Below are 23,390 nucleotides of genomic sequence, written 5' to 3' on the forward strand. Positions count from 1 at the left end.
ACCAGATGGTAATGTTCCCGGACAAGATGCTTTCCACCGCCGCTGCGTAGAAGCACTGGAGGATCCTCGGAGACACTCTGAATTTCCTCAATTGCCTGAGGTGGTAAAGGCGCTGCCTTGCCTTACTCACGAGTGCTGAGGCGTGTGATGACCATGTCATATCCTCAGAGATGTGGACTCCCAGATATTTAAAACAGTTCACCCTATCCACAGGATCCCCATTTATCCTCAATGGAGTGTACGTCCTCGGATGATGTGCCCTCCTAAAGTCCATGATCAGCTCCTTCGTTTTTTTGATGTTCAAGAGGAGGCTGTTATCCTGGCACCAGAGTGCTAGAGACTCATCAGACGGGTTAAACCCACTGTGAGGACATTTAAAGTCTGGTCAGAGGAAGCGGACTCCACACTTCAGCAATGTTTTGGAAACACTGACTGGAAGGCGTTTGCAGCCCAGGCCACCCTTGACTCCCACACGGACATTGATTCCTACACATCCTCCGTTCTGGACTTTATAAACTCCACCATCAATAGTGTCACCTCCCTCAAACGGGTGACCATATTCCCGAATCAGAAGCCATGGATGAAAAGAGAGGTCAGGCTACTGCTGAAAACACGGGGACACCGCTTTCAGGTCAGGCGATGCTTGAGCCTACAGTTCATCCAGGGCTAACCTGAAGAGGGGCATCAAAGAAGGCCAAGCACTGCCATAAGCTCAGGATTGAGGAGCACTTCAACAACCACTCCGACTCCCGACGCATGTGGCAAGGCATCCAGGCCATCACAGACTATAGACCCACCAACACCACCCCCACATCCAGCGACGCCTCCTTCCTTGAGGAGCTTAACTACTTCTATGGCCGCTTCGACAGGGACAATCTACAGACCGCCATCAAGGCTGTGCTCCCTGCCGATCACTCAGGGCCTGTGCTGCGCAGCTGACGGACGTCTGGACTGATATCTTCAACCTGTCACTTGCCCAATCAGTTGTCCCCACGTGCCTTAAAACCACCTCCATCGTGCCGGTGCCAAAACACTCCACTGCGGCAAGCCTCAACGACTTCCGCCCAGTTGCACTTACTCCCATCATCACCAAGTGCTTCGAGAGGCTGTTCCTGGAACACCTCAAAGGCTGCCTACCCCCCACATTGGATCCCTGTCAGTTTGCCTACCACAAGAACAGGAGTACGGAGGATGCCATCTCAACGGCACTTCACTCCGCCCTCTCCCACCTCGACAACAGAGACACTTACGTAAGAATGCTGTTCATCGATTACAGATACAGTAAGCTTGGGGGAGAGCTGGGAAGAGGGAGAGGAAGGAGGGTGAAAGCAAGGACTATCTGCAATTAGAGAAGTCAATGTTCATACCAATGACTTCCAAGTAAACTACCCAAGCGAAATACTAGGTGCTGTTCCTCCAATTTGCGCTGGTCTCACTGGAGGAGGCCTAGAACAGAAATGTCTGATTCGGAATGGGAGGGGGAGTTGAAGTACTGAGCCACCGGAAGATCATAGTGCGAACTGAGTGGAGGTGATGGGCGAAGCAACCGCCGAGCCTATGCTTGGTCTCGCCGATTATAGAGAAGTTGATACCTGGAACAGCGAATGTAGTAGATGTGGTTGGAGGAGATGCAAGTGAACCTCTGCCTCACCTGTAAAGACTGCTTGGGTCCTTGGATGGAGTCGAGGGAGGAGGTAAAGCCACAAGTGTAGCATTTCCTGCGGTTGCAAGAGAAAGTGCCCGGGGTGGTTTGGGTGGGAAGGGGTGAATTGACCAGGGAGTTACGGAGGGAACGGTCTCTGTGGAAAGCAGAAAGGGGAGATTGGAAGATGTTGTCAAGATGTTGTCAGTGGTAGGATCTCGTTGGAGGTGGCGAAAATGTTGGAGGATTGTTGAATGCGACGGCTGTGGCCAATAGTGGGATCTCGTTGGAGGTGGTGAAAATGTCGGAGGATTATATGTTGAATGCGACGGCTGCTGGGGTGGAAGGTGAGGACAAGGGGGACTGTGTCCTTGTTAAGAGTAGGGGGATGGAGAGTAAGAGCGGAGCTGCTGGATATAGAGGAGACCATGGTGAGAGCCTCATCTATAATAGAAGAGGGGAACCACCATTTGCTATAGAATGAGGACTTCTCCAATGCCCTGGTCTGGAACACCTCATCCTGGGTGCAGATGCGGTGTAGATGGGGGAATTGGGAGTAGGGGATAGAGTCCTTACAGGAGACAGGGTGGGAAGTCCAGTCCAGATAGCTATGGGAGTCAGTGGGTTTGTAGGTGCTTTGAGAGGTTAGTCATATCCACTCCTACCTCAACAAGGACCAACTACAATTTGTCTACTGTCACAACAAGTCAACAGAGAATGTGATCTCACTGTCTCTCCACTCTACAGTGGACCACTTGGACAATAAAAACACATACATCAGGCAGTTACTCATAGACTACAGCTCGGCGTTCAACACCATTATCCGCTCCAAACTAGTTACCAAGCTCGCGGAACTGGGTCTCTGCGCATCTCTTTATAAATGGATCCTCTACTTCCTCATCAGCCGAACACAACCTGTATGAATTGGCAGCAACACCTCCTTCTCGATAACTGTCAGCACAGGAGCACCTTAAGGCTCCATTGACTATAATAGCCAGACAATTATTTTTCATAATATTGTTCTTTTTTCACCAGCAAGTTGGATGATTTTTCGACAGGGACACCAAGTCTGAGTGTTTGTTTGATACTTTTCAAGAGATATTATGATAATGACTCAATGGAGAACACTTCTTCATGCCATCTTCACAGGGGCAACACAAGGCCGTGCTCAGCCCCCTTCTCGACTCACTGCATGCCCATGACTGTGTAACCATATAATTTCAACTCAATTTTCTAAGATAGACAAAAATGCTGGAGAAACACAGTGGGGTGAGGCAGCATCTATGGAGCGAAGAAATCGGTAACTTTTCGGGTCGAGGTCCTTCTTCAGATCTCGACCCTAAACGTCGCCTATTCCTTCACTCCATAGATGCTGCCTCACCGGCTGAGTTTCTCCAGCATTTTTGTCTACCTTCAATTTTTCCAGCATCTGCAGTTCTTTCTTAAAATAACACAATTTTCAAGTTTGCCAATAACATTTAATTGCTAGCATTTATATCAAGAGGACTAGAATACAATAAAAATAATGTAATGCTTAGGCTCTACAGGGTGCTGGTCAGGCCACGTTTGGAGAATTGTGAGCAATTTTGGGCACATATCTGAGGAAGGTTTTGCTGGCTCTGGAGAAAGTCCAAAGGTTTACAAGAACGATCCCAGGAATGAGTGGGTTAACATATGATGAGAGTTTGACGGCACTGGATCTGAACTCACTGGAGTTTAGAAGAATGAGGGGGGACCTCATTGAAACATACAGAATAGTGCAAGGTGTAGAGTGGATGTGGAAATAATGTTTCCACTAGTGGGAGGGTCAAGGACTAGAGGTATGAGCCCCAGAATTAAAGGATGGTCCTTTAGGAAGGAGATGTGGGGGAATTTATTTAGTCAGAGGGTGCTGAATCTGTGGATTCTTTGCCACAGGCGGCTGTGGAGGCCAAGTCATTAATACGGGTGTCAGGGGTTATGGGGAAAAGGCGGGAGAATTAGGTTATGAGTAAGAGATATAGATCAGACATGATTGAATGGCGGAGTAAACTTGATACATTCAATAGCCTAATACTGCTCCTATCACCTTATGACACCACTGTTATTGAATGAAATACAGGAGGGAGATCATTCGACTGACTAAATGGTGCCAGAACAAAAACAACTTTGCTCTCAACGTCAATAAAACCCAGGAACTGACTGCTAACTTTGGAAGAGGAAGGTCGTGGATCCACAAGATAGACACAAAATGCTGGAGGACAGGCAGCATCTCAGGACAGAAGGAATGGGTGATACATTTGATAAAATTAAGAATGACTGGGAAAGAAAACTCCAAATTTCTTTATCTATAGAGAAATGGGAGAAGATTCTTCAATTAGTTAATACCTCTTCAATGTGTGCAAGACACGCTTTGATACAATTCAAGGTGGTTCACAGAGCTCATATGTCAAAAGATAAGTTAGCTCGTTTTTTATGGTCATATAAATCCTACCTGTGACAGATGTAACTCTGGAGTAGCCTCACTGACCCATATGTTTTGGTCCTGCCCTCTTTTGGAAAAATATTGGAAAGAAATTTTTGATACTATTTCTGTAGTCTTAGGTATAGATTTACAACCTCATCCTATTACTGCAATTTTTGGGCTACCAATGTTAGATTCTATTCATGTCCCGCTCCGCCCATCGGTTGATTGCTTTTACCACAATCGCCAGAATATTTATTTTATTTAATTGGAAAGACTCCAACCCTCCGGCCCCTCCAGTGGTATTCTGAAACAATATCATGTTTAAATTTAGAAAAAAAAATCAGGAGTGGCATTGTTGAACCCTTGGTTAAATTTGATTAGACTTGGACACTTTCATACAACATAAATTTCTCCCTCTTTAACCGTTATAAAAATTATTTTCCTCTATAGGGTGGAACGGACTTGACGACAAACAGACTGTTGAAATTGTTGAAATTCTCAGTTCAGATTCGGTTTTGCTTTGCTTTGTTTTCTTATTTTATTATTATCAACTTTTATTTTTTTCTCTCTCTTTAGTTTAAGGGGGTTTTATTTTTTCCTTTTTTATTTTTATTTTTATTTTCGTCTTTTTATCTTTGTGTTTTTAAAAAAAAAACATTTATGTTTCCTTTTAAAGATTTAACTATATTCACATGGAGAGGTGTATATTCATTGTGTATTTTGACACTGGTCTCATATTAGGTTATACCTGTTATTAATGTAATCCTGATCCCTATAGTATCAATACCATTGTTATGTTTATCATTAATCTTTTTGCTCTGTATTTTATGTTTTATTTTTGTTTGTTTTTTGGAAAAAAAAACAATAAAAAGATTTTAAAGGAAAGGAATGGGTGACGTTTCGAGTCGAGTTAATGTAGTTCAACAAGAAACTGACAAGTTACTAAAGAACGACTTGTTCAGACCAAAGACACTAGGAGTATCCTCTGGGATCTTTGCTTCAGACTGATGTCAGGGGAGAGGGTCAAACAAACCTGTCGTAATCGACGGGACGGTGGTGAGAGTCAACTTCTTTTGCGCTACAATTGTGTTTTTAAAATATATATATTTATTTAACTTGTTGTATATGATGGTGTATATTTTTGGAGAACTGTGTTACAGACCCCAGGGCCCGGGCCTACCTGCACCCCGCTGCCCACAGGCCCGACTCCATCCCGCCGCCGCCCGGCGCCGCAGCAACGTCCTCGCCCCGGAAACAAGGCTCATCCCGCCGCCGCCGCCGCCGCCGCCGCCGCACAGTGCAGCCGGGACGGGGAGGGAAGGGAGGGGGAGCCGGGGGAAAGGTGCAGCGGTCACTCCGGGGCAACGGGGCGGGACCCGCACACAGAGAGACAGGGAGAGAGGGAGAGGGAGGGAGAGAGCACCAGGTGCGGCAATGTCACCGAGACACAGCCAGCGCTGGGAGGCGGACATTCACACAGTCAACCCGGTTTAATTGTTACCTAGACAGCAATTAATGAACAACAAGTGCCTCACAATGGTCCCCTCGGTACCCCGCACATGATTCCCCCCTCCCCCTAGTCGCAACAGGGACAGGTGGAAGGTAAGTACTGTCGCAACAGGGACAGGTGGAAGGTAAGTACTGGGGTGGCCCCCTAGTCCTCACCAAAGATACTAGAGGAGCTTTGGTCCTCACCTTCCACCCCATCAGCCGTCTCATACAACACATAATCCTCTGAAATTTCCGCCACCTCCAATGGGATCCCCCTCACTAGCCACATCTTCCCATCGCCACCCCTTTCCTCCTTCCGCAGAGACTGTTCCCTCCGCAACTCTTGGTTTCTTGGTCCTCCAAAATATTCCAAATGGAATTTAAACTGGATGTGCTGGAGGGAGGAACTCCTTGGTTAACTCATCCCTTCCCACCCAAACCACCTGTCCCTGTACCTCCTCCCTCGACTCTGTCCAGGGACCCCAACAGTCCTTTCAAGTTAGGCTGAGGTTCACTTGCACCTCCTCCAACCTCATTTACTGTATCCATTGTTCAAGGTGTGGACTCTTTTATATCGGCGAGACCAAATGTAGACCGGCGATGGTTTCGCTGAACACTTTCGCTCAGCCCGCCTGAATCTACCTGATCACCCGGTTGCCTAACAATTCCCATTCCCACACAGACCTTTCTATCCTCGGTCTCCTCGTTGTCTAATCGCAAATTCGAGGAACAGCATCTCATATTTCTCTGAGCAGCTTTCAGCCCAGTGGTATGAATATTGATTTATCTAACTTGTAACCCTTGCACTAAACCCACTCTCCATCCCTCCCCCACCCAAGTTGCACCAGGTTCCTGTTCTCACCTAGCAAACAGCTAACAGCACCCTGTTTTCTTCATCGGTTACTTTTTTGCATACCTTTCATCCATTTGTTCTATTTCTCTCTACCTATCTCTCGTTTCACTTTCCCCTGACTGGTCTGAAGAAGGGACTCGGCCCGAAAGGTCATCCATTCCTGCTCTCCAGAGTTGCTGCCTGTCCCACTGAGTTACTCCAACATTTTGTGTCTATCAATAATAATTTATCAGTTATTATCAGATTTCGAGTGAGGAAGACGTTGCAAAGTGAAATTAATATATGCTGGAAAAGGATGAAGGATGAATGAAGGATACTTCATTGTCACATGCAACAAGTCACCGTGATATTCTTTGTTTTGCATGCAATAGTCCCCACATAAAGAGCACTGACAAAGTATTCAATTTTAACACAATCCATTTGTGGTCCCCCTTAGTTCTCGGCAGTTCTCCCCTGGCAGATCCTCCTTCTCCGTCTCTGACCATTTTGGTTCAGAAGTGCTGTCTCCCTGGAACCCATTGTCACTACTACAATGACTTATCTACTGATCTCTCAACTGATGCAACGTTTCTTATAGCTATTTTAACTGGACCTGGGTCTCAGAACCCCCAATCCGCAAATGGATTGGATCTTTAAGGCCCTGGCCCGATAAGCTTCAATCTGAACAGATGGCATAAAATATCTTGCACAGTAATTCTCAATACCACTGCTCCCCATGGCTGGTTTCTGAGTCCCCCCCCCGCCCATATGATTTTCCCAAGACACTCACGACTGTGCAACCAATTCTGTTCTAGATCTATTTACAAGCATCCAGATGACAGTATAAATCAAGACGGAAAGCTGAGTATCATGGTATCAAGACAACCATGGTCATGGACTTCATGGAAGCTAGTCATGGACTTCTGGAAGCAGGGTAGAGTACATGCCCAGCTGAAGTGGAAATAGTCTATAGCTTCAAGTTACGAGATGTAAATATCAACAACAATTTGTCTTAGTCCAACCCCATCGATGCTATGGGCCAAGAAAGCACACAGTGATTCTACTTCTTCAGATGGCTAAGGACATTCTCAATGCCTCTTACCAATTTCTACTGTTGAACCATAGAAACCATCCCATCCAAATGCATCACAGCTTGATAATAGCAACTGCTTCGCCCAAGACTGCAAGAAGTTGCGGAGAGGTGTGGACGCAGTTCAATCCATCACTCAAACCAATCTCTCCCCCCTACTCCATTGACCATCTGCACTTTAAGCTGCCTCTGGTAATCAGCCAACATAACCAAGCACCTCTCACATCCTGCTCAGTCTCACTTCTCAAAAACAGTTTCCCATTAATATCAAACTCTCCTATTATTAAGGATGAATTTTCCGATCTTCCAACCTATCTTGTTCTGGCCCTTGTACATTTAAAAAATATATATTGCTTCTCTGTAACTGTTAACACTGAATTCTGCTAACTCAGTAGGTTAGGCAGCATTTGGTGTTACTCCAGCACTTTATGTAATTTTTTTTTTGTAAACCAGCAACTGCAGTCTTTTGTGTCAACACTATTTGTATTCTGCACTTTTTACACTACCAGATAGTCAATGATGCTTTATTGCCATATATCCCGGCGAGTCTCGCAAACGGCAGGAGTATCCCGGGGAGCTGTACAGGCCCGATCCACCCGCCAAACAACCACGCCGCCACCGACCAGAATGACGACCGACGACCTGATTGCACCCGGGTAGGCCCGACTCGCCTCACAGGCCTCCCAGGGGACCATGGAGAGGCCGGGCGGTAAGGCCTGTCTGGGCCTAAGTAAACTCAACGGAGGCAGGGATGGGAGCCTCGGCGGCAACGGGAGCCTCAATTGTGGTGGGGCCTCATGGTCAATGAGCATGAGGAGGGGAGGGGAAGACAATGGGGACCCGGTGTGGGGGGACCGCCTTGAGGGATGGTGGGAGAACAAAAAGGGACCAGGTGTGGGGGGAGAGGGAAATCGTTTAGAATCCTCTGCCCTGGGGATAATTTCCCTCCAGGGATGATAAAGTTTTATCATATCGTGTAAATACACAGTGAAACCCTTTTGTTTGCATACAGTTCAGCAATGTTTTGCCACACCTAGCACAATCCCCGATTATCAGGGTGTACAGTGATAGTCCTCTGAGACCGCATGCAAAAGATGCCAAGTATTGGCACCATTTTCAATGTCATTGTAAAACTGAAATGATTGTGAATCCTGTACATAGGTTGTAAGTTTGTTATACATGACCAGAGGGCAGAATCAACTGGTTCTCCAAGGTCATACTTCAAATGTGAACAAAATAATTTATGGCAGACAAGTTTAAGATATTATTTTTCAAAGAAATTTTAACAAAGCTAGTTTGAGCTTAAAAGCTCATTCCCACCAGAATAAATTGAATTAAAAGGATATTTGGTAATGATTTTCCTGGATAACTAGCAGAATCTCAGTACACATGACAATAATATAAATTTAGTTTGCTCAGTCTGCCAAGATCTACATGATCTCCCGGTTGCTAAACACAATGCAAATTGGAGGAACAGCACCTCATATTTCCCTTGGGCAGCTTTACAACCCAGCTGTATGAATATTGAGTAAGAAGGAACTGCAGATGCTGGTTCACACTGAAGATAGACAGGTGGTGATCGTTTCGCTGAACACCTCTGCTCAGTCCTGCTAAACCTACCTGATCTGCTGGTTGCCAAACAATAGCTCCCCTTCCCACCCACATACTGACCTTTCTATCCTGGGCCTTCTCCACTGTCAGAGTGAGGCCTAGTGCAAATTGGAAGAACAGCACCTCATATTTCGCTTGGGCAGCTTACAACCCCAGCAGAATGAATATTGACTTATCTAACTTTAATTAACCCTTGCTTTCCCTCTCCCTCCCTCATCCTAGTTCTCCCTTCTCTCCAGAGATGCTGCCTGTCCCGCTGAGTTACTCCAGCAATTTGTGTCTACCTTTAATCTGATTCTGTTGACCACACTGCCTTAAAAAAAATCCCAGATCTGTTTCCCACATTCCCTTGAAACTTACCAGGCTCACTGGAATGTTACTGTATAATATTTATTTTTAAATTAAATTAAAGTGTGTTGAAATGTTAATAGATGGCATCCAATAGTCCAGAAGATTTGCACTGAAGAAGGGTTTCTACCCGAAATGTCACCCATTCCTTCTCTCCAAAGATGCTGCCTGTCCTGCTAAGTTACTCCAGCATTTTGTGTTTATCTTCGGTGTAAACCAGCATTTGCAGTTCCTTCCTACACATCACCAAAGTCCAGTGCATGCTGGAGTGGGGATCATTACACTATCGTTATTCTAACTGTAGCATTGGGTCTCTGATGCCTCCTAGTGGTTATTGTGCAGATCATTAACATTTTTTGGACCAGTAAAATAAATAGATAAATACTATTGCATTTGCACTATTACTATTGCAACCTATTGCAAAACATTTAAGGACAATAAAATACATTTGAATTACTTGTCTTTGTTTGATATAGGAAACACAGATGGAGTAACTCAGCCGTCAGGCAGCATCTCTGGATAAAAGGAATAGGTGACGTTTTGGGTTGAGACCCTTCTTCAGACAGAGTCAGGGGTAAAGGGGAATGAGAGATATGGACGGTACTTAGGAGAAATGAATAGAAGATATGCAAAAAGCAATGATAATCAAGGAAATGTGGGAGAGGTTGGGTGTGGGATAGGTGACAATGAGTATACTGTCAGCGGCACTCAACAGGACGGCAGTAAAACTAGTAAAGGTATAGAGAGAGAGAGGTAGAGAGAGAGAGGAGAGGGAGAGGGAGAGAGAGAGAGAGAGAGAGAGAGAATGTAAGGGGAGAGAGGATGTAAGGGTTACTTGGTTAGAGAAATCAATGTTCATACTACTGCGTTGTAAGCTGTCCAAGTAAAATATGAGATGCTGTTCCTCCAGTTTACATTTGACCTCACTCTGACAATGGAAGAGGCCCGGGACAGAAAGGTCAGTGTGGGAATGGGAGGGGGACTTAATGCGTTTGCCAACCGGTAGATCATATAGGCCGAGGTGGACTGAGCAAAGGTGTTCAGCGAAACGATCGCCGAGCCTGCACTTGGTCTCGCCGATATATAGAAGTCCACACCTGGAACAGCAGATGAGGTTGGAGGAGGTGCAAGTGAACCTCTGCCTCGCCTGAAAGGACTGTCGGGGTCCTTAGATGGTCGAGGGAGGAGGTATAGGGACAGGTGTTGCACCTCCTGAAGTGGCAGGGGAAGGTACCTGGGAAGGGGGTGGTTTGGATGGGATGAGTTAAGCAGGGAGGTACACAAAAAAGCTGGAGAAACTCAACGGGTGCAGCAGCATCTATGGAGCAAAGGAAATAGGCAACGTTTCAAGCCGAAACCCTTCTTCAGACTGATATGGGGTGGCGGGGAGAAGGAAGGAAAAAGGAGGAGGAGCCCGAGGACTGGGGGATGTGAGGAGACAGCCCGAGGGCAAGGGGAGGAGACAGCAAGGGCTAACAAAATTGGGAGAATTCAATGTTCATGCCCGCAGGATGCAGACTCCCCAAGCGGAATATGAGGAGCTGTTCCTCCAATTTCCGGTGTTGCTCGCTCTGGCCATGGAGGAGACCCAGGACAGAGAGGTTGGGTTCAGAGTGGGAGGGGGAGTTGAAGTGCTGAGCCACCGGGAGATCAGGTAGGTTCTTGCGGACCGAGCGGAGGTGTTCGGCGAAACAATCGCCCAACCACCGCTTGGTCTCACCGATGTAGATCAGCTGACATCTAGAGCAGTGGATGTAGTAGATGAGTTTGGAGGAGATACAGGTGAACCTCTGTCGCACCTGGAATGACTGCTTGGGTCCTTGAATGGAATCGAGGGGGGAGGTAAGGGGACAGGTGTTGCATCTCTTGCGGTTGCAACGGAAAGTGCTCGGGGAGGGGGTGGTACGGGAGGGAAGGGAAGAATTGACAAGGGAGTTGCAGAGGGAGCAGTCTTTGTGGAAGGCAGACATGGGGAGAGATGGGAAGATGTGGCGAGTGGTGGGGGTCACGTTGGAGGTGGCGAAAACGACGGAGGATTATTTGTATGTGACGGCTGGTGGGGTGAAAGGTGAGGACTGGGGGACTCTGCCCTTGTTGCGAGTGCGGGGATGGGGAGAGAGAGAGCAGTGTTGCGGGGTATGGAAGAGACCCTGATACGAGCCTCATCTATGGTGGAGGAGGGGAACCCCCGTTCCCTGAAGAATGAGGACATTTCAGATGCCCTGTTGTGGAACGCCTCATCCTGGGAGCAGATGCGGCGTAGGCGGAGGAATTTGGAGTAGGGAATGGAGTCCTTACAGGAAGCAGGGTGGGAAGAAGTGTAGTCTAGATAGCCATGGGAGTCAGTGGGTTTATAGTGGATGTCGGTCAGAAGTCTATCACCTGCGATGGAGATAAGTTTCTCCAGCTTTTTTGTGTACCTTCGATTTTCCAGCATCTGCAGTTCCTTCTTGATCAGTTAAGCAGGGAGTCTCTGCGGAAACCAAAGTGGTGGGATCCTGTTGGAAGTGGCTGCATGCATCACCAGTGTGTGCTGTATTATGAAGATAGACATTTTATGTACATTAAGGGAAAGATGGTGATTCGTGAGAGAATAGGGCACTTTAGAAACCAAAGCTGTCATCTCTGCACAGGAGATGAGCAAGGTTCTTATTGAGTATTTCTCCTCTGTGTTTACTGTGAAGATGTGAAAACTGGGGAATCTGGGACAGTTAATGGAAGGATATTGTGGACAGTTGGTATTAGTGTAGAGAAAGTCTTAAAGCTTATGAAGGTGGATAAATCCTCCGGGCCTGATCAAATATATCAGAGGACACCAAGGATCATCAGTCTCAACCCAAAAAGTCACCTATTCCTATTCTCCGGAGATGTAGTCTAACCCACGGAGCCACTCCAGTTCTTTGTGTCTATTCCTCGTATTGGTTACCCAATTGTCTCTGCATGCTCCTTATCATTCAGGAGCTGTAAATTATTTCCCTAATTTTCTCCCCGAATGATGACTGAAATAACAGAACATGCTTAAACTTCAAAAAGGCATCAACCTAAAACATTAACTCTAATTCTGTCAATGGATGATGCTGGACCTGCTGAGTATTTCCTATTTTTATTACACCGTTAAGACATTGATTTATCCTCAAGTACTTGATTCCATCCAGTTCACATGCTAAATTATCATTCAGTATCATAAACTTAGCCTTGCCTGAGAAGTGTTTCTTCTGGTGTGCCTTTATTATAACCTCAACTTTGGTATAAGACCACGATATAAAATAAATAATTTAGAAGAAACTTTGTTAACTAAAGAATGGTGAAAACGTTAAAAATCACTCCAACACAATGAGGTTGAAGTGAATATTTTCAATGCAGGGGAGTCGAGATGAGCATTACAGGAAAAGAAAACAGAGCATTATACTGATGGATACATGTGTCCCTGAAGTGCAGCATGAAACAGTCATGGACTGATGGGTGTGGGGGCTATTTCTGTGTCATTTATAATCCTATATCATGATGATTAAAGAAATAATTAGGGCACCGAGGAATTGTGTTGATTTTCTTCAATCCTGTGCCTTTGGATCTTCTCTGTATACTTGAGAAAGGATTAGCCTTGATTTACTTACTTACTGCCTATTATGCCTCCTGGCATAATAGTATAAAAATTAAAGCGAAGAAGTACAACGTAGCAAAGATGAGCAGGAAGCAAGAGGATTGGGCAATGTTTAAAGAAGAACAGAAGATAACCAAAAAGACAATATGGGGCGAAAAGATGAGGTACGAAGGTAAGCTAGCCAAGAATATAAAGCAGGATAGTAAAAGCTTCTTTTGCCATGTGAAGAGGAAAACATTAATTAAGACCAAAGTTGGACTCTTGAAGACCGAAAAGGTGAATTTATTATGGGGAACAAGGAAATGGCAGATGAGTTGAACAGGTACATTGGATCTGTCTTCACTAAGGAGGACACAAACAATCTTCCTGATATAGTAGTGGTCAGGATCTGGGGTGACAGAGGAACTGAAGGAAATACACATTAGGCAGGTAATGGTGTTGGGTAGACTGATGGGACTGAAGGCTGATAAATCCCCAGGGCCTGGTGGTCTGCATCCCAGGGTACTTAAGGAAGTGGCTCTAGAAATCGTGGATGCATTGGTGTTAATTTTCCAATGTTCTATAGACTCAGGATCAGTTCCTGTGGATTGGAGGGTAGCTAATGTTATCCCACTTTTTAAGAAAGGCGGGAGAGAGAAAACGGGGAATTATAGACCAGTTAGCCTGACATGGGTGGTGGGGAAGATGCCAGAGTCAATTATAAAAGATGAGATAGCCGCACATTTGGATAGAAGTAACAGGATCGGTCTGAGTCAGCATGGATTTACAAAGGGGAAATCATGCTTGACTAATCTTCTGGAATTTTTTGAAGATGTAACTAGGAAAATGGACAAGGGAGAGCCAGTGGATGTAGTGTACCTGGACCTTCAGAAAGCATTTGATAAGGTCCCACATAGGAGATAAGTGGGCAAAATTAGGGCACGTGGTATGGGGGTAGAGTGCTGACATGGATAGAGAATTCGTTGGAAGACAGGAAACAAAGAGTAGGGACTAACGGGTCCCTTTCAGAATGGCAGGCAGCGACTAGTGAGGTACCGCAAGGCTCGGTGCTGGGACCGCAGCTATTTGCATCAATGATTTGGATGAAGGGATTCAAAGTAACATTAGCAAATTTGCAGATGACACAAAGCTGGGTGGCAGTGGGAACTGTGAGGAGGATGCTATGAGAATGCAGGGTGCCTTGGACAGGTTGGGGGAGTGAGCAGATGCATGGCAGATGCAGTTTAATTCGGATAAATGTGATGTTAACCACTTTGGTTGCGGAAACAGGATGGTAGATTACTATCTAAATGGCGTTTATTTGGGAAAAGGGGAAGTATTACGGGATCTGGGGGGTCCTTGTACATCAGTCTGTGAAAGTAAGCATGCAGGTGCAGCAGGCAGTGAGGAAAGTGAATGGCATGTTGGCCTTTATAACAAGAGGAATCGTATATAGGAGCAAAGAGGTCCTTCTGCAGTTGTACAGAGCCCTAGTGAGACCACACCTGGAGTATTGTGTGCAGTTTTGGTCCCCTAATTTGAGGAAGGACATTCCTGCTATTGAGGGAGTGCAGTGTAGGTTTACAAGGTTAATTCCTGGGATGGCGAGACTGTCATATGCTGAGAGAATGGAGCAACTGGGCTTGTACACTCTGGGGTTTCGAAGGATGAGAGGATATCTCATTGAAACAAATAAGACTATTAAGGGCTTGGACACGCTAGAGGCAGGAAACATGTTCCTGATGTTGGAGGAGTACAGAACCAGGGGCCACAGTTTACGAAAAAGGAGCAAGCCATTTAGAATGGAGATGAGGAAACATTTTTTCTCACAGAGAGTGGTGAGTCTGTGGAATTCTCTGCCTCAGAGGGCGGTGGAGGCAGGTTCTCTGGATGCTTTCAAGAGAGCTAGATAGTGCTCTTAAAAATAGCAGTCAGGGAATATGGGGAGAAGGCAGGATGGGGTACTGATTGGGGATGATCAGCGATGATCACATTGAATGGCGGTGCTGACTCGAAGGGCCAAATGGCCTACTCCTGCACCCTATTGTATATTGTCATGTAGGGCAGCAACAAAGGTCCTCCACTCCAGTCTGTTCTGGGCTAGCTTCTGGACACTACCCCAGGTCAGGTCCATTGTTTTCATTTCCTCCTCTACAGTTCGACACCAGGTAGTTTTGGGTCTCCCTCTTTTCCATTTCCTTTCCGGTGTCCAGTACAGGGCTATTCTTGGGATGCTGTCTGGTTCTCTTCTCAGTATATGGCCAATCCAGTTCCAGCACCTTCTCATGATGATGGTTTCCATGCCTTCTGGTTGGCAGTGAGCAAGGAGATCGTGGTTGCATATCGTGTTTGGCCAAATTATTCTAAGGATTCTTTTCAGGTTCTTAGTAGGGAAGACTGACAGCTGGTTGATGTCGCTCCTGTCATTCTCCAGCATTCCGAGCCATATAGGAGGGTGGAGAGGACACAGCTGTGGTATAACTTCAGCTTGGTCTTGGTGCTTTATTGCTGGGACCTCCATATATTGTTTAGCATTCTGAAAACATTCCTAGCCTTGTTTAGCCGGTTCTTGATGTCATTGGGTGCTTCGCCATCATGTCTGACTTTGCTACCAAGATAGGTAAACTCCTCAGTTATGGGAAGATAGTTTCCATTCACTTGGATTGTCAAGGGGTTTTGTATGTTAAGTGTCATTACTTCAGATTTTTTCTGGTTTATCTTCAGGCCAAATTGTTGTGCAAAGTCACTGAGACAGGATGTTTTTCCTGCATGTGCTTGTCAGTGTGGGAGACCTGAAAAACAACAGTGTATGCTGGTTCTGAGACCACAACATATGTTTCCTTAACCAAATAAATGTTTGCTACAATTTGTAAAGAAATAACATACCACATATCACATGCATCCAAATCACTCAATTATAATGAAGGACGATGCGGCTTAATCCTTTATGCCTGCTTCACAGCTCTGTAAGTATCTATTTAAAATCTATTCTCTTACCCTGAGATTCTCGCACAGAATAGTTGTTTAAATTATTTTGCAAACATGTTTTCCCGTGGCTAGGCTATGTTAACACTCACGCCCGTGTTGGAATGTTACGCCTTTACCTCCCCCCTCAACTCCATTCAAGGACCTAAGCAGTCGTTCCAGGTGCAACAGAGGTTCACCTGCATCTCCTCCAACCTCATCTATTGCATCCGCTGCTCTAATGTCGGCTGATCTACATCGGTGAAACTAAGGTGAGGCTGGGCGATCGTTTCGCCGAACACCTCCGTTCGGTCCGCAAGAACCTACCTGACCTCCCGGTGGCTCAGCACTTCAACTCCCCCTCCCACTCCGAATCCGACCTCTCTGTCCTGGGTCTCCTCCATGGCTAGAGCGAGCAACACCGGAAATTGGAGGAACAGCACCTCATATTCCGCTTGGGGAGTCTGCATCCTGTGGGCATGAACATTGAATTCTCCCAATTTTGTTAGCCCTTGCACAACCCCTTCCTCAGCTCTCGGGCTCCTCCTCCTTTTTCCTTTCTTCTCCCTGCCACCCCCCATCAGCCTGAAGAAGGGTTTCAGCCCGAAACGTTGCCTATTTCCTTCGCTCCATAGATGCTGCTGCACCCGCTGAGTTTCTCCAGCATTTTTGTGTACCTTAGAATATTGTGGATTGAACTCACAATCCAAATGTTTCACCTTGACATTATAAAGAACGATGCTGGTAAATGAGTGAGAAAGACTGGTGAGCAGTAACTGAGAATAATCAAAGCTCATAAAACAGGAACCAAAATCAGTATTGGTGGGGGGAAAAAACTAATAACAAGTGACAAAAAACACAAGTGACAGTATTCCGAGTTCTGTGAGAACCACACTGTTCCCCCTACAAATCAAGCTGCTCTTCAACACTCTTCAATTAGATTTTGTGAGACCTCCTCTCACTGCTCCCCCCTCTGCGATTCCCGACAGGCTCCTTCTCTTCAACGCTCCGGAGATGCTGCCTAATACGTTGAGTTACTCCTCCAATGCATCTTTGTAGTGGTAATAAATATGCTGAGTACTATCAAGAGATAACAGTTTATGACAAAGATTTCTATTTCCAATAGATATCGCAAATCAAATTTGCCAAGTGATTTGGACGACAGGTTCATAAAATACACCTAGGATTGTCTCCCAGAGTTACTTTGCAACAAAACAGTGGGTTGAATTAAACACAAAATGCTGGCAGAGCCACTGCCTCAGTGCACATTGTCCCTGTGAATTTGTGGTATTTCTCCGGGTGTTCCACTTACTTCCCACAAGCCAAAGACATATGGGTTAGTAAGTGTTAATGGGCCTCTGTAAATTGCCCCTTGTGCAGGAAGTGGATGCAAGAGTTGGATAACATAGCCATAGTGTAAATGGGTGATCGATGGTCAGAGTGGACTCAATGGGCCTGCTTCCATGCAGCATCTTTCAATCGTTCAACAGTTCAGGTAGCTTCTGCGCAAAAAGAAATGGAGTAAATATTTTGTCAAAGAACCTTTGTCAGAGCAGGATAGGATGAACTATCTTGCCTTGTGCAATGAGACACAATTAAGTTGAACACAAAAACCAGCACCAAGTGTTGGCCATTCAGTTCCTTGCACCTGTTCCACCATTCAATAGATTCATGACTAATCTGTCACCCCAGTATCATCTTTTCATACCAAGTCTACACACCCAGATTCCCTTAATATCTAAAAATCATTTGATCTCCATCTTGAATGTACTCAATGACTAAACCTTCTTTCGTAGAAAGTTCCAAAGACTCTTATCCCAAATGGCCAACTCTATTTTGTGACTGCAATTTTTGCTTTAGATAGTAATTCAGGGATGATCATCCATGATCACATGGGCTCGAAGGGCTGAATGGCCTACTCCTGCACACATTGTATATAAAAATCATCCATGCAGTGCTCTTTCGTATGGATTTTTAACATTTCATTAAGATCAGCTTTCGTTCCTCTAAAGTGGAGGCAAATCTGGCCTCTATTCTCTAAACTTTCACAACAGACCCCTCATCCCATGAATCTATCTATGTGATGAATAGTTGTTACATTTTTTGATACATAATTATTATTCATCATATTGCCATACCCTTCTGGGAATAACAGGAACAATTTGACAAAATTCTACTTGACACATTTTGTCAGAAACTATATTAATTTAATGAGAGGAAGCAGAGGATGATGATGGAAGGTCTTTTTTCAGCCTAGAGGCCTGCAACTAGTAGCGTTGTTCAGAAGTCAGTGCTGGCCCCATTGTTTCTTGTCAATTATATCAACAAGCTGGATGAAATGTATGAATATACAAACCACAATAAAGTTAGTAGATTACACAAAAACAGGTGGTATTGTGGACTGTAAAGGTTATCAAGAATTACAGCGGTATCTTGATCAGCAACATAAGTGGGGCGAGAAATGGCAAATGGAATTTAATTCAGATAAGTGTGAAGTATTGCATTTTGGTAAGTCAAACCAAGGTAAGACTTTCACAGTGAACGGTAAAGCGGTAGGGAGTGTTGTGGAACAGTCCGAGTACAAATACATACTTCCCAAAAAGTCTCCACAGGTAAACTGCAGTGAAGGAGGCGTTTTGGCACACTGACCTTATCAGTCTTGGCACTGAGTAAAGAAGTTGGAATGTTACAAAAGACAAAGTGCTGGAGTAACTCAGCAAGTCAGGCAGCATCACAGAACATGCATAGGTTATGTTCAAGGTCGGGGCCCAACCTACCTGGCCCACTGAGTTACACCAGCACCAATTTAGGACACCTGCTGTAGGAAAGATGCCATTAATTTAGAAAGAGTGCAGAAAAACTTGACAAGGGTGGTGCCAGGAATTGAGGGACAGAGTTGTAAGGAGAAGTTGGGCAAGTTAGGACATTATTCCTTGTAATGTAGGAGCCTGGAAGATGTATAAAATCAGGAGGGTAATAAACAGGATGAATGGGAAGTCTTTGCCCCCAAGAATTAGAGGACATTGGTTCAAGGTAAGAGGGGAAAGATTTAATAAGAACCCAAGGGGCAGTTTTTTTCCACTCAAAGGGCGGTGGAAATATAGAACAAGCTGCCAGAGGAGGTAGTTGAGGCAGGTACTATAACATTAGCAAATCGTACTAACTTAGATGGGACATCTTGGTATCTTGGTTCTTTTATTGTCACTCAAACTCCTGTAACAATGTAGAACTAGTTCTATAGCAGTTCATAGCAATACCTCATCATCTCCAAAAGCACAACTGTTAACAATTAAGTGCCAACTACAACAGTGCAGAAATTGCAAAAAAAAAAGATACAAGTAGAAAACATGGATTCAATTTCCGCACAGGGTCCCCTAAACAGCATGAGGAAAAATAGCCAGTTCATTGTTATTAACAGTGCTGTCAGGGAAATCAGGGATAGTATCAAAACAAAAGATGAAGCATACAAATTAGCCAGAAAAAGCAGCCTACCAGAGGACTGGGAGTCCAGCAGAGGAGGCCAAAGGGCTTAATTTGGAAAGGGAAGATAGATTATGAAAGAAAACTGGTAGGGAACTTAAAAACTGACTGCAAAAGCTTTTATAGATATGTGAAGAGAAAAAGATTAATTAAAACAAATGTGGGTCCCTTGCAGTCAGAAACAGGTGAATTGATCATGGGGAACAAGGACATGGCAGACCAATTAAACAACTACTTTGGTTCTGTCTTCACTAAGGAAGACATAAATAATTTGCCGGAAAAAGCAGGGGACCGGGGGTCAAATGAGATGGAGGCGCTGAGTGAAATCCAGGTTAGTCGGGAAGTGGTGTTAGGTAAATTGAATGGATTAAAGGTCGATAAATCCCCAGGGCCAGATAGGCTGCATCCCAGAGTGCTTAAGGAAGTAGTCCCAGAAATAGTGGATGCATTAGTGATAATTTTTCAAAACTCTTTAGGTTCTGGAGTAGTTCCTGAGGATTGGAGGGTAGCTAATGTAACCCCACTTTTTAAAAAGGGAGGCAGAGAGAAAATGGGGAATTACAGGTCAGTTAGTCTAACATCGGTAGTTGGGAAAATGCTAGTCAGTTATTAAAGATGGGATAGCAGCACATTTGGAAAGTGGTGAAATCATTGGACAAAGTCAGCATGGATTTATGAAAGGTAAATCATGTCTGACGAATCTTATAGAATTTTTCGAGGATGTAACTAGTAGAGTGGATGAAGGAGAACCAGTGGATGTGTTATATGTGGACTTTCAGAAATCTTTCGACAAGGTCCCACATAAGAGATTAGTATGCAAACTTAAAGCACACGGTATTGGGGGTTCAGTATTGACGTGGATAGAGAACTGGCTGGCAGACAGGAAGCAAAGAGTAGGAGTAAACGGGTCCTTTTCAGAATGGCATGCAGTGAGTAGTGGGGTACCGCAAGGCTCAGTGCTGGGACCCCAGCTATTTACAATATATATTAATGATTTGGACGAGGGAATTGAATGCAACATCTCCAAGTTTGCGAATGACACGAAGCTGGGGGGGGCAGTGTTATCTGTGAGGATGCTAGGAGGCTGCAAGGTGACTGATAGGTTGGGTGAGTGGGCAAATGCATGGCAGATGTAGTATAATGTGGATAAGTGTGAGGTTATCCACTTAGGTGGCAAGCACAGGAAAGTATGTTATCTGAATGGTGGCTGATTAGGAAAAGGGAGATGTAACGAGACGTGGGTGTCATGGTACACCAGTCATTGAAAGTAGGCAGGTACACAAAAGTGCTGGAGAAACTCAGCGGGTGCAGCAGCATCTATGGAGCGAAGGAAATAGGCAACATTTCGGGCCGAAACCCTTCTTCAGACAAAAATATATTTTATATATATAATATTTATATATATTGAAAGTAGGCATGCAGGTGCAGCAAGCAGTGAAGAAAGCAAAAGGATTTGAGTATAGGAGCAGGGATGTTCTACTGCAGTTGTACAGAGCCTTGGCGAGACCACACCTGGAGTATTGCGTACAGTTTTGGTCTCCTAATCTGAGGAAATACATTCTTGCCATAGAGGGAGTACAGGGAAGGTTCACCAGACCGATTCCTGGGATGGCAGGATTTATATGAAGAAAGACTGGATAGATTCAGCTTGTACTCGCTAGAATTTAGAAGATTGAGGGGGTGTCTTTTAGAAACGTACAAAATCCTTAAGGGGTTGGACAGGCTAGATGCAGGAAGATTGTTCCCGATGTTGGGGAAGTCCAGAACAAGAGGTCACAGTTTAAGGATAAGGGGGACGTCTTTTAGGACCTAGATGAGAAAATAAAATTCACACAGAGAGTGGTGAATCTGTGGAGTTCTCTGCCATAGAAAGTAGTTGAGGCCAGTTCATTGGCTATATTTAAGAGGGAGTTAGATGTGGCCCTTGTGACTAAAGGGATCAGGGTGTATGGAGAGAAGGCAGGTACAGGATACTGAGTTGGATGATCAGCCATGATCATATTGAATGGCGGTGCAGGCTCAAAGGGCCGAATGGCCTACTCCTGCACCTATTTTCTATGTTTCTATATAGGACAGGAATATGGGGAGACCTTCCTTGCTGCTCTGCAAATAATGTCACATCTGTTAAACATCTCAGAAGATACCTTGAGCAGTGCAGTCATCTTTCAATCCAGCACTGAAGACTGAATGAAGGTGTTCAATTTTAAGTTTCTTGAACAATGCTTATTTGAAGGGAGTCATACATATTAGTTTTGCTTAGTTTATAGACACAGCATAGAAATAGGCCCTTCGTGCATACCGACAACCATGTATCATACGTTCACACTAGTTCAATATTACCCCACATTCGCACACACTCTCTACATATTAGGGGCAATTTACAGAGGCCAATTCACCTAAACCTACACATTTTTGGGATGTGGGAGGAAACCGGAGCACCTGGAAGCCCACAGGGTTATAGGGAGAACGTGCAAACTCCACACTGACAGCACCCAATGAAAGGATCAAATCTGGGTCTCTGGTACTGTGTGACAGCAGCTCGACCAGCTGCACCACTGTTCTGCCCTAATATTTTTAAGTGATGAGTAGGAAGTTTCTTTACTATCTGCGAGATGTAGTGAGTCACTTTAGATGAATTATGCAGTTAATGTTTGTGTTACCATTATCACCCTAAAATTTTAATTAAGTTTCTTTCTCGAGCTATGCTGACCTGGGGAGTATTTCCAGAATGTTTAGCTTCTATTGCAGCAATCCCCAAGTATTTCTCTAATTTACCAGACAAGGCATTTACGTCAGTTTAACTCCTCCCCTCTTCAAAGCTTTCCCATTTCCCCTCAGTGCTCTGCTATTGTGCAAACCCATCTGAGGCACAGTACATATGCTCCCTGCAGATAATTTTCAATATGAAGCTTCTTTCAGTATATTTTCATACCTCCCATTGTAGCTGGGGCCTTGGGCAAAGGGGTTTGATCAGGATGTGTGCATGGGACATATAGCCCAGCAAATTGATGTGCTATAAAGAATAACATTAAAGACTTTTCTGACTGGGTTCAATGACAAGTGAAGAACACAACAGCTCACATACACCCATAACATTGAAATTCCTTGCACGTCAAAGGTCGTAAATTTGCCTGATTCCAACACATTTATAAGGTGGGACCAGCAATACTCTAAATAGCATGTTCATCTCCCAATACATCTTTTGAGCTAGATTTGCTTAATTTTATGAAAATATGCAACAATAAATTCTATTTTCGAAATAACAAACCAATTTTGGGTGACGACTTTGTTGAGCACCTGTTTCAGATTTCCTGCTACTTTAATTTACCATCTCACTCTGACCTTTATCTGCAGCATCCCGCAGTTACAATAATGCCCACCACAGCCCGAGGAACAATACCTCAAACTCTGTATGTGCATATTGCAGCATTTTGGATTCAATATAAAATCCTCCTTGACATATCCTTTCCGACATCCTGAAATAATGTAAGGGATTAATTAGAAGTATGTTAACTGTTAAACCATTTTTGCTTTCATTGAAGGGGTTCAAAGTCGGCAACATATTGCACATGGTCACTGTGCTCCTGAAAATATAATCTTATAACCAGAAACAGAAATATGTTGGAAACATTTTGGACCGGCACCATCTGTCAAGACGAAAATTGCCAAGGGTGTTTATTTGTCATATGCACCCGATATGAACTGAAACAATTAATCTTTTTGCAAAGTTGAATCTGAATCTAGAAGTACTTCCTAATTTCACAACTGAGTCCTGGCTCTATATTTTGGACTCCTGAGTTCCATACTCCCCAAACATCAGAAATAGATTATCTTTAAATCTAATATTCTTTAACATGTTGAAAATTATCAAATTAACTTTTCAGGAAATGAAACGAAGAGTAATCC

The 23,390-nt window shown here is 44.6% G+C and overlaps 1 protein-coding gene across 7 annotated transcripts in view; it reads right to left on the minus strand.

The window, feature by feature from the left end:
- The window catches only part of sugct (succinyl-CoA:glutarate-CoA transferase), a 404,067-nt gene extending 398,577 nt beyond the window's left edge, over nucleotides 1–5,490 (minus strand). For 6 of the 7 annotated variants that reach the window (XM_055633822.1, XM_055633824.1, XM_055633819.1 and 3 more), the window contains exon 1: nucleotides 5,269–5,490. In XM_055633822.1, coding sequence (XP_055489797.1) covers nucleotides 5,269–5,353 — 85 coding nt within the window. In that variant the 5' untranslated portion in view covers nucleotides 5,354–5,490. Of the gene's footprint in view, nucleotides 1–5,121; nucleotides 5,184–5,268 lie in introns of those variants that run through there. The other variant, XM_055633826.1, reaches the window with a different exon arrangement.
- Nucleotides 5,491–23,390: the final 17,900 nt, after the last annotated feature.

Source organism: Leucoraja erinacea, chromosome 4, assembly GCF_028641065.1.
Source record: "Leucoraja erinacea ecotype New England chromosome 4, Leri_hhj_1, whole genome shotgun sequence".
NCBI lineage: Eukaryota > Metazoa > Chordata > Chondrichthyes > Rajiformes > Rajidae > Leucoraja > Leucoraja erinaceus.